The 12,180-nt window shown below is 42.9% G+C and overlaps 1 protein-coding gene across 5 annotated transcripts in view; it reads right to left on the bottom strand.

Annotated features, from left to right (window-relative positions):
• LOC118373347 (casein kinase I) overlaps positions 1-12,180 on the bottom strand; it is a 41,527-nt gene that overhangs the window by 24,128 nt on the left and 5,219 nt on the right. For all 5 annotated transcript variants that reach the window (XM_052515823.1, XM_052515826.1, XM_052515825.1 and 2 more), the window contains exons 2-4: positions 7,090-7,454; positions 4,209-4,249; positions 50-119 (exon numbers count right to left, since the gene is read on the bottom strand). In XM_052515823.1, coding sequence (XP_052371783.1) covers positions 50-119; positions 4,209-4,249; positions 7,090-7,264 — 286 coding nt within the window. In that variant the 5' untranslated portion in view covers positions 7,265-7,454. The remainder of the gene's footprint in view (positions 1-49; positions 120-4,208; positions 4,250-7,089; positions 7,455-12,180) is intronic.

The following is a 12,180-nucleotide window of genomic DNA, read 5'->3' as shown; positions in this document are numbered from 1 at the left end:
CAAGAACACCAGGGAACAGGAATGAAGATAATCCAGAGTGTGACCTTACCTGTACTTCCTAATGTTTTGTAGAACCGGTACTCCAAATGTAACTGTGGTGCCCTCGACTTGACTGGTTCCTGCGCGACAGGGTACAACAAAGCACTTCAATTAACAATGGGGGAGATACACTTTTACTGACTGGCAGTTTCCCCCACAGCATTTGGGTTCAAATTGCTGACTTAAATTGTAATGAGACTTTTGCGAGCTTCATATTTTTTGGTTGTACAGCAATTTATAGCCGTCTGGAGAGCTATTAGAATGGCATGAGTCATTTCCCGTGCCACAGCTTTTAGAGGCACACCTAAGCTGGCATTTCCACCAGCTACTATTTATCTGCTTGTCCAGAACAGTCCTGCCAGGCAACCATTGTGCCACACATATCCCAGCCTAGCTTGTGATGTATGAAGAGCATTAGGACTATTAACTTCAATACATGTTAGCAGGTATCCTTTACAGGGGTCGCGTTAAGATCTCAGAAATCTGCATTTTCAAAAATATCTGTTTAAATAATTTCACCTGTGTTTTATATTGAAAGTCAAGTGTTTGGTCTTTCAATATAAATAAAGTGGTCCGGGGAGTGCAACTATAGTTCTCCTTCACCAAAAATACATTAATGCAACACATTTGGCAGAAAATAGCTTCATTTTCATCAGATAACAACAGAAGTGCAACGCTATTTGGCTGCCAGCCACACAAGTAAATGAGCTTACAATGAGAATAAGCTAGTTTTTTTGTGTTGCAAAAAACAATTCACAACCATCAAATTTCTAATGTTTACTATAGAAAGAATGCAGCCAGCTACATTTCCTAATGTTTTGCTTGAAGTTAATCTGGCATTTTACCAGAGAAAAGTAGACTACACTGAGAAAAGTACCAGAGAAAAGTAGACATGCTAACCACGTTCGATGCGCGAGCGTACCGCTGACACTCGGGAGCCCAAAATCTATGGTTTCGACCATGATTAAATAATAATGGATTGGATTTATATAGTGCCTTTCTACCAACTGTTGTATTAAAAGCGCTTTACATGGTAATGAGGCCTAGGTCTAGGTGGGTTAACTGCCTTGTTCAGGGGCAGAATGACAGATTTTTACCTTGTCAGCTCGGGGATTCAATCTTGCAACCTTACAGTTAACTAGTCCAACGCTCTAACCACCTGCATCTCATTGCACTCCACGAGGAGCCTGCCTGTTACGGGAATGCAGTAAGATGCCAAGGTAAGTTGCTAGCTAGCATTAAACTTAGCTTATAAAAAAACAATCAATCAGTGGTTAGATACACGTTGGAGCAACGACAGTCCTTTTTCCGTGAATGTGCACCGCATCAATTATATGCAACGGTACAGAGAGAAATTGTCCTATATATACTATATTAACTACAACCTAAAACCTCTTACCTTGGAATATTGAAGTCTCCTGTTAAAAGGAAAGGACCACCATCGTATGTTCTCATGTTCTGAGCAAGGAACTTAAACGTTAGCTTTTTTACATGGCAGATATTGCACTTATTTTCTTCTCCAACACTTAGTTTTTGCACAATTTTTTAAACCAAATTGAACATGTTTCATTATTTATTTGAGGCTAAATAGATTTGTATTAATGTATTATGTTAAGTTAAAATAAGTGTTCATTCAGTATTGTTGTAATTGTCATTATTACAAATAAATAAAAATTAAAATTGTCCGATTAAATCGGTATCTGCTTTTTTTGGTCCTCCAATAATCTGTATCGGTGTTGAAAAATCATAATCGGTGAACCTCTAGTTAACACCTATACAATTGGGATAAGTGCCATGGGATTTTTAATGACCCACAGAGAGTCAGGACACCTGTTTAATGTCACATCCGGAAGACGGCACCCTATGCAGAGCAATGTCCCCTTCACTGCCCTGGAACATTGGGATTTTATCTTAAGACCAGAGGGCCCTCCAACCTCACTTCCAACAGCATCTGGTCTCCCATCCAGGGACCTACTAGTGGAAACCCTGTTTAGCTTCAGAGGCAAGCCAGCAAGCAGTGGGATGCAGGGTGGTATTCTGGTATGCTGACAATTAGGCCTAGTCACTTCCACATAAAAAAGTACAAGTCTAATTTCCCTTTCAATATCAACCCTCAGAAATCTAAGTTTGTAAACAAAGACTTCAGTAGCCTACAATTGATATGCATTCATTCTGGCCCGATTCTAAGCATACAGAGCAGTGCTGCTGTCAAGTGCCTCATACGACAGCCCCCAAACTCCTCTAGACCTGTCCTTCAGAGAAATGACTGCCAGGGCTCACCATGTTGACTGTCAACAACTTAAAAACAGTCTTCTGCTTCAAAGGCAGAGACTGATGTTTTTCAGGCGATGTGTCCTCTGGGAGTGTAAAATCGAGGCTGGTCGCATGCGTGCCTCACTAGGCCTTTGCTAAATTATTTTACCCCCCTTTCTCCCCAAGTTCGTGGTATCCAATTGTTAGTAGTTACTATCTTGTCTCATCGCTACAACTCCCGTACGGGCTCGGGAGAGACGAAGGTTGAAAACCATGCGTCCTCCGAAACACAACCCAACCAAGCCACACTGCTTCTTAACACAGCACGCATCCAACCCGGAAGCCAGCCGCACCAATGTGTCGGAGGAAACGCTGTGCACCTGGCGACCTGGTTAGACCACTGGGCCACCCAGGTAGCCCCCTTTGCTCAATTATTGATGAGTGACAGATTATGCGTGTAGCCTTTGGGTCACCGCTAACTGTAGCCTACATAAGGCCTTTTGGGTCACCGCTAACTGTAGCCTACATAAGGCCTTTTGGGTCACCGCTAACTGTAGCCTACATAAGGCCTTTTGGGTCACCGCTAACTGTAGCCTACATAAGGCCTTTTGGGTCACCGCTAACTGTAGCCTACATAAGGCCTTTGGGTCACCGCTAACTGTAGCCTACATAAGGCCTTTTGGGTCACCGCTAACTGTAGCCTACATAAGGCCTTTTGGGTCACCGCTAACTGTAGCCTACATAAGGCCTTTTGGGTCACCGCTAACTGTAGCCTACATAAGGCCTTTTGGGTCACCGCTAACTGTAGCCTACATAAGGCCTTTTGGTCACCGCTAACTGTAGCCTACATAAGGCCTTTTGGGTCACCGCTAACTGTAGCCTACATAAGGCCTTTTGGGTCACCGCTAACTGTAGCCTACATAAGGCCTTTTGGGTCACCGCTAACTGTAGCCTACATAAGGCCTTTGGGTCACCGCTAACTGTAGCCTACATAAGGCCTTTGGGTCACCGCTAACTGTAGCCTACATAAGGCCTGTGGGTCACCGCTAACTGTAGCCTACATAAGGCCTTTGGGTCACCACTAACTGTGTTTGTAGTTTATGCCCGCCCATACCATAACCCCACTGCTACCATTGGGCACTGGTATACACGCTGTCTGCCATCTGCCATGTACAGTCGAAACTGGGATTCATCTGTGAAGAGCACACCTCTCCAGCGTGCCAGTGTCCATCGTAGCTGAGCATTTGCCCACCGAAGTCGGTTACGACCCCGAACTGAGCACACAGATGAGCTTCCCCGAGTAGGTTTCTGACAGTTTGTGCAGAAATTATTAAGTTGTACAAATCCACAGTTTTATCAGCTGTCCGGGTGGTTGGTCTCAGACGATGCCGCATGTGAAGAAGCTGGATGGGGATGTCCTGCGCTGGCGTGGTTACACGTGGTCTGTAGTTGAGGCTGGTTGGACGCATTGCCCAGTTCTCTAAAATGATGTTGGAGCCAGCTTATGGTAGAGTAAATGAGCATTCAATTCTCTGGCAACAACTCAATTCCTGCAGTCAGCATGCCAACTGCACGCTCCCTTAACTTGAGACATCTGTAGCATTGTGTAGTGTTACAAATTTGCACATTTTAGAGTGGCATTTTATTTCCCCCAGCACAAGGTGCACCTGTGCAATGATCATGCTGTTTAATCAGCTTCTTGATATGCCACACCTGTCAGGTGGAAGGATTATCTTGGCAAAGGAGAAATTCTCACTAAACGGGATGTAAACAAATATGTGCAAAAAAAAGAGAAATAAGCTTTTTATGTGTATGGAAAATGTCAGTGATCTTTTATTTCAGCTCATGAAACCAACACATGTTGTGTTTATATTTTTGTTCAGTGCAGTTAATTTTTTTCAGGAGAGAGTACTTACCAGTTTAATAGCTACATACTCGTTGGTGTAGAGATTTTTACCTGAAACAAAGCAGAGAGAGAGGTGGCATTCAGATAAGAGCACTTTGGTTATTACTCAACCTACTGAAGGGCTTGCCTAAATAAAGTGTTTTGGTGTTTAGCTTAGTAGACAGCAAATGACCATCTCCAAAAACAGTCTCAGAGCAGGACAAAAAAGCCATAGAAAAATAGTGAGCTTTGCGTTGCTCAGGGGAACTTCAGTCCAGCCTCAAGAAATGAGTGTGTATGCATCAATCTATGATTCACAGTTGAAGTCGGAAGTTTACATACACCTTAGCCAAATACATTTAAACTCAGTTTTTCACAATTCCTGACATTTAATCAGAGTAAAAATGCCCTGTTTTAGGTCAGTTAGGATCACCACTTTATTTTAAGAAAGTGAAATGTCAGAATAACAGTAGAGAGAATGATTTATTTCAGCTTTTATTTCTTTCAATTCTTTCACATTCCCAGTGGGTCAGAAGTTTACATACACTCAATTAGTATTTGGTACCATTGCCTTTAAATTGTTTAACTTGGGTCAAACGTTTCTGGTACCCTTCCACAAGCTTCCCACAAAAGTTGGATCAATTTTGGCCCATTCCTCGTGACAAAGCTGGTGTACCTGAGTCAGGTTTGTAAGCCTCCTTGCTCGCACACACTTTTTCAGTTCTGCCCACAAATTTTCTATAGGATTGAGGTCAGGGCTTTGTGATGGCCACTCCAATACCTGGAATTTGTTGTCCTTAAGCCATTTTGCCAAAAATGTGGAAGCATGCTTGGGGTCATTGTCCATTTGGAAGACCCATTTGCTACCAAGCTTTAACTTTCTGACTGATGTCTCGAGATGTTGCTTCAATATATCCACATCATTTTTGGCTTTTTTATGGCGGTTTTGGAGCAGTGGCTTCTTTCTTGCTGAGCGGCCTATCAGGTTGTCAATATAGGACTCGTTTTACTGTGGATATAGATACTTCACAAGGTCATTTGCTGTTCTGGGATTGATTTGCACTTTTCGCACCAAAGTATGTTCATCTCTAGGAGACTGAACGAGTCTCCTTCCTGAGCGGTGTGACAGCTGCGTGGTCCCATGGTGTTTATACTTGCGTACTATTGCTTGTACAGATGAATGTGGTACCTTCAGGTGTTTGGAAATTGCTCCCAAGGATGAACCAGACTTGTGGAGGTCTACAATTTATTTTCTGAGGTCTTGGCTGATTTATTTTGATTTTCCCATGATGTCAAGCAAAGAGGCACTGAGTTTGAAGGTAGGCCTTGAAATACATCCACAGGTACACCTCCAATTGACTCAAATGATGTCAATTAGCCTATCAGAAGCTTCTAAAGCCATGACAATTTTCTGGAATTTTCCAAGCTGTTTAAAGGCACAGTCAACTTAGTGCATGTAAACTTCTGACTCACTGGAATTGTGATACAGTGAATTATAAGTGAAATAATCTGTCTGTAAACAATTGTCACGCACAAAGTAGATGTCCTAACCAACTTGCCAAAACTATAGTTTGTTAACAAGAAATTTGTGGAGTGGTTGAAAAACGAGTTAATGACTCCAAACTAAGTGTAATGTAAACTTCCGACTTAAAATGTCTATATACACTAGATTACTAATTCGTGGGCGCTGTGTTGAAGCCACCGCACTGACATTTTGGGTCTCCCCCACAATTGTAAAAAATATTTAGAAAGTTATAGAAATGCATTTATTAATGTCTACATTTGTTTTAACCTCATATTATATTACAGAAACCTTATGCAAACTTTCAAATTATATTACGTGAGCTAAACACAAAAGTAAAATATAAATTTTCCTTAGCATATATTTTTTTAGATAAATGTTATGGACGAAAACAAAAGTTAAATAAATGTAATGTTATTTAATTTTTAAAAATAATGTCGAATTCCAGTCATGCAGTCCTATGGAGACTGCTCTTAAATGAGGAGCGCCAATATGGCCGACCGGTGGTTTCAAAACCTCTCAATGGCCAATACCAGGTTTTATAAACATCATTGGTGTGACCCCAGTATGCTCCATTCAGCAAGCAGGCCACGCCTATGGCCATCACGTGTACTTGCTAATCTACTCAATTAAGAGAAATGCATTGATTATTGGTACAGCAGCATAGCAGAGTACCACATGTACTACTACAACGGAATTCTGTACAGACACAACATTAGTGCTGATGGGTCTCAGAGACAGTTGTTGTGTCGTTCTTGTGTTGCTGTGGGAGGTTATAATATAACCAGTTATACCAGAACACGTTGAAGCTGATAAACCTTCTCAGTCCTCCGTGTCATTGGATTGTCATGAAGTTAGCATCTGAAATATGGCTTTTATGTTCCTGGCCATGATAGGCCAAGCCACTGAAAGACTGCATTATTTATGTGATTACTATGAAGCAGGCATGAACAAATCACTATCAATATATGTCTATCCCCGTGAGCTCAAAATAAAAGCACTATGGACAACATAAGCGATACTGGGTCTGGGAGGCTTGTGTGGCCAATAGTGATGCACGGTATTATTTTTTTAAATTTTTTAAATAATAATAATTTTATTTCACCTTTATTTAACCAGGTAGGCTAGTTGAAAACAAGTTCTCATTTGCAACTGCGACCTAGCCAAGATAAACCATGGTAATATACTACTCAGTATCGTGACACTTGGTCTGGTATCGTATTCTAAGTAATACGTTGGTATCATGACAACACTAGTGCCCAACACATCGTATGAAATTATCAACACAACAAAGAGCAGTTCATGTTACCACATGTAAACAGAGTGTCCTTGGGTGGATCAATATGAAATACAGTCCTACCATTATAAAGATTACATTAACTCCTCTTACCGAGCTTCAGTTCTCCGAAGTTGCCGCAGCCGATCTTCTTGCCCACGCGGAAGTTGGGTCCCACCATGAGAACCCCGGAGGAGGCTGAGGAGCTGGAGGGTCTAGAGTGCCCGCTGCGCCCCTGTGCCACCTTGCTGCTCCTCGCCGGCCGCTCACCCTCTTTTGGATGGTCCATGGCACTGCGGGAACCACCGGGCGGCTGCTGCTGCTTCGAGGGATCCAGTTAGAGGCCTCGGGCCGTGCCCACCACAGCCCGTCACTGGCACAGGGCTGCTGGCTGCCCCTTTGCCCCCCCTCTACCACTCACTGTGGTGGCTGGCCGATGTGCTCGACATCGGAGTCGGACCAGGGAAGAGATAGGAGACCTAGGGAGCAAGCAGGAAGTAAACACGTTAGGAGAAGTCCCTCAGTACAATGTCATTGAGTGAATGAGGACAATGGTGGTTTAAAGAAGTGATCTATGACTCAGCACTTTGGTTTCACCAGCAGGCCATCAATAAATCTAGACTGAGTGTCCTACGGGGCACCTGGCCAATATAGGCTCCCGAGTGGCGCAGTGGTCTAAGGCACTGCATCTCAGTGCTAGAGGCGTCACTACAGACCCGGTTTGATTCCAGGCTGTATCACAACCGGCCGTGATTGGGAGTCCCATAGGGCGGCGCACAATTGGCCCTGTGTCGTTAGGGTTAAGCCGGGGTAGGCAGTCATTGTAAATACGATTTTGTTCTTAACTGACTTGACCAGGCTGTCTGGCTGAACGGGACATACTTCAAATCAGAGCATGCTGGACTGTTAGCTACCATGCTTATTAAAGCTAGGAATCCTTACTTGCTACAGCAATGTTTTTAACTGAATGATTTTTGCCCATTGATTTGATGACTATAAACGTATAAATGCAGTGTTTAGATCAACTGTCAATACCCATTCAGAACACAAAATAAACTAATTATTTTACTGTAAACAAACACCATATAGCCTCAATGTAAATATAATTTTGACATCATGGATGGTCAGGTCTTGCATACATAGCTCTGCCTATGAATTTGAGTTAACATTTCTCTAGGCCCATACCTAAGCTTTTACCAAAGCAGAGGCAGGGTAACACTTTGTTATTGTTTTAACTAAGGATTCTAGCCTTAAGGAGACAAATAATATGTTGAGTAGGACATAGTTGAGCACATGGACTACAGTCAATTTCTTATCATTGTCTACTATTAGAAAGGTGAACAGAACAACATTGTTGTACGTCTCGCTCTACCACCAAAGACCTGCTAGAGAGATACTAACCAACATGAAATGTAGTCAAGAGGTTTGACCCTGGAGACAAAGTGAAAGTCGTGATTTTAATCATCTTAGATTACACCCACTGGCTGTACTCAAGGATGTGGGTAGTGAGATTATTATGTAAACCATTACATAAAGTTGTCTCACAGCAGGGAAACAAAATAACAACTTTCCACACAGCCTGGACTTCATCAACAGAATGTCTTGCCCATGAGAGTGTGTTAACAGGCCTAATCATTGTAAACCCCATCACACTGTCTTGAGACTGCCTGATTGTCAGTAATGATTTCTTGCTCATTAATTACAATAGCACACCAGTGGTGTGTAACAACTTCATAAAATGATCAATTAGGAGACAAAAGTAGTGAAAATAGATGTAGCCTAGGACTACTTTCAATGGACCTACAAAGAAAGCTCCCTTTCCCAAGAGCCACCAGTGCGTCCTCAACCAAATTATGTTTGCACATCAACTAAATTATGTTTGCACATCGATAACTGCTCAAAGTATTTGTTTTATATCAACACAATGAATCCTGAAAAGCATAGATGATTTGCTGAGACATGGAGGCATGGGTGAAGCTGGAGTAGTGTGTGTGTGCACGCTCCGGTGACTCATGTTCAGTTTCTCATATTCTATCTCAGCGTCAAAGACAGCCAGTCTCTCCCAAGGGCAGCTCCACAGCCTTCCCATTACATAAACCCCCAAAACAGTGCATGACGACAAAACAGGGAGAGCACAGCACAGCAAAGACAGCAGTGGTGTTGGTGAGGTGACAACTTATCCAGTCCCAGCCAGAGGCAATCATTTCCATCTATCTGGCTGCACAACAGTCATGCTGGATCTTGTGTGCATACATGGTTGTATTAGACCTAAATGACGAGTGTTATTGCCTTAGATGAATGAGTGTGCTACTTTTTTCCAGTCCAATAATCAAATTGGAAATTGGCCTTCATGTGTGTTTTTAGGGGGTCGATATTTACTACATGCTGCTCACCTAGTGGTGGGTATAACATTAACTTGCATTAATACTGTCATCTAATAAAAGTTAGATAACAGGGTAGGTTACCTTACTTTAAGTCTATATGACCGTAGCCATATGTTAAGCCATCTGTGCATTACAACCATTAACTTCAACACAGGATTTCCCAAATCCCGGTATCTGAAATAGACTTCTGTTGTCATGCACACACGATGCCAAAAAAACATAACATTGATGGCTTTCCTGCTAAGTAGTTTTTTTTGGCATCATGTGTGTGCATGACACCATCAGAAGTGTTTTTCAGACACCAGGCGGTGGGAAATCCTGTAATAGGAGTATATAGTATATTCTTACTCATAGCCATCAGTCTTTGAATGTGATGATTTATGATTAGGTCCATGATACAAATGTTATTGCTCGTTTCCCCAGAAAAGGATAGACAAAAGCATTTATTAGCTAAAACAAAAAAGAACTCTTAATGGTCCTGAGGTGCAGTTGTCTTAATATCGGTTAATCATTATGTGTAGGCTGTAGTATACTTGATACTTGTCTGTGGTGATAAAACATTTTTCCAAGTAAGGGATCAATAAAGTACTACTCTACTCTCCGGTAGGCTATACATATACAGTTGAGGTAGCTCAGACAACAGGCCACATTATCTCTCGTAGGCTATACAGTTGAGGAAGCTCAAACATCAGAGTTTGTCACAAGTGTCAAACTCATATGCAGGGCCGAGTATCTGCAGGTTCACTCCTCCCCTGTACTTTATAGATCAACTAGGGTCCCTGATTGGTTAAAAACTCCCCTCACCTTGTTGTCTAGGTCTTATTTGGCCAAATGAAAGGGAAGTCGCTCTGGATAAGAGCGTCTGCTAAATGACTTAAATGTAAAAACTAACAAAACTAGCAGACACAGTCCTCCATGGACTGAGTTTGACACCCCTGCTCTAAAAAGGAGTCATTAACCTTTAGTGGAAAGATCAGATCTGGGGGGGGGCAATATGGAGGGATTCCCACTGTGGCAGTGCCAGCTAGCAGCTGGTTCTCCCACTGTCTTCTCTCATGCACTGTAGCTTGAGGCAATTTCTCAGCCCCATTGACTTCCTTTCCAAGTTCCCCACATAACAACACAGGCCAACTCAACTTTTCCAAACAGGCCTTCAAAGAAAACTTGTCGGGACACGGGCTGACCTAATTAGAGTTGTCATGATACCAGTATCGCGATACTAGGAAGTAAAGAAGCAAAGGCAAACAAAACATGAAGCAGACTTAATTTCCTGAGGTTAACAGTCCTAATGTTTGGGGGGGAAAAATCTTATGCTGTCACTCAGTCACATTTGTTTATTTTGTAAACTACAAAACAATATTTTACGTAACGTAGGATTTTAAAGGACCATCGAGTTTAAAATATGGTTTCGTAATACTGGAATCGTGACAACACTGGACGGAACAAAAAGAATGTGCTGCATCCTTAAACCCACAATTCATTGTGTGGTCATTTGAGTTTCTGACAATTAACAATCATTTCCAGTAATCATACACATTTGGTGGAAGGGAGTTCTGTCATAAATAAAAGGATAAAAGAAAGTGGGTTGAGAACAACCCTGGCACCTTGCTGGGCCTGGTGCCTTCTACAGACCTTGTGGTTAACCTGAGACCCTGGCACCTTGCTGAGCCTGGTGCCTCCTACAGACCTTGTGGTTAACCTGAGACCCTGGCACCTTGTTGAGCCTGGTGCCTCCTACAGACCTTGTGGTTAACCTGAGACCCTGGCACCTTGCTGGGCCTGGTGCCTCCTATACATCTTGTGGTTAACCAGTGACCCTAGCACCTTGCTGGGCCTGGTGCCTCCTATACATCTTGTGGTTAACCTGAGACCCTGGCACCTTGCTGGGCCTGGTGCCTCCTATACATCTTGTGGTTAACCTGAGACCCTGGCACCTTGCTGGGCCTGGTGCCTCCTATACATCTTGTGGTTAACCTGAGACCCTGGCACCTTGCTGGGTCTGGTGCCTCCTATAGCCATTGTGGTTAGCCTGAGACCCTGGCACCTTGCTGGGCCTGGTGCCTCCTATAGCCATTGTGGTTAGCCTGAGACCCTGGCACCACATCACACCTTCTCCTCCATGCTTCACTATGGGAACCACACATGCAGAGATCATCCGTTCACCTACTCTGCGTCTCACAAATACATTGCGGTTGGACCAAATAATTCACATTTGGACTCGGTCTAATGTCCATTGCTCGTGTTTCTTGGCCCAAGCAAGTCTCTCCTTCTTATGTGTCCTTTAGTAGTGGTTTCTCTGCAGCAATTTGACCATGAAGGCCTGATTCCCGCAGTCTCCTGAACAGTTGATGTTGAGATGTGTCTGTTACTTGAACTCTGTGAAGCATTTATTTGGGCTGCAATTTCTGAGGTGCAGTTAACTCTTATGAACATATCCTCTGCTGCAGAGGTAACTCTGGGTCTTCCTTTCCTGTGGCGGTCCTCATGAGAGCCAGTTTCATCATAGCGCTGATGGTTTTTGTGACTGCACTTGAAGAAACTTTAAAAGTTCATGACATTTTTGAGATTGACTAACTTTCACCTCTTAAACTTCTTAGAGATAGGGGGCAGTATTCAGAGGTTTGGATGACTGAGGTGCCCAAAGTAAACTGCCTGTTACTCAGGCCCAGAAGCTAGGATATGCATATGCATGGTAGTATTGGATAAAAAACACTAAAGTTTCTAAAACTGTTAAAATAATGTCTGTGTGTATAACAGAACTGATTTGGCAGGCGAAACCCAATGCTTTTCTATGGGGAAGCCAAATTATTAGGACACAGAT

The sequence above is a fragment of the Oncorhynchus keta genome, unplaced genomic scaffold (genome assembly GCF_023373465.1).
Source record: "Oncorhynchus keta strain PuntledgeMale-10-30-2019 unplaced genomic scaffold, Oket_V2 Un_scaffold_3208_pilon_pilon, whole genome shotgun sequence".
NCBI classification, from domain to species: domain Eukaryota; kingdom Metazoa; phylum Chordata; class Actinopteri; order Salmoniformes; family Salmonidae; genus Oncorhynchus; species Oncorhynchus keta.
This window is presented reverse-complemented; position numbering and strand designations above follow the sequence as displayed.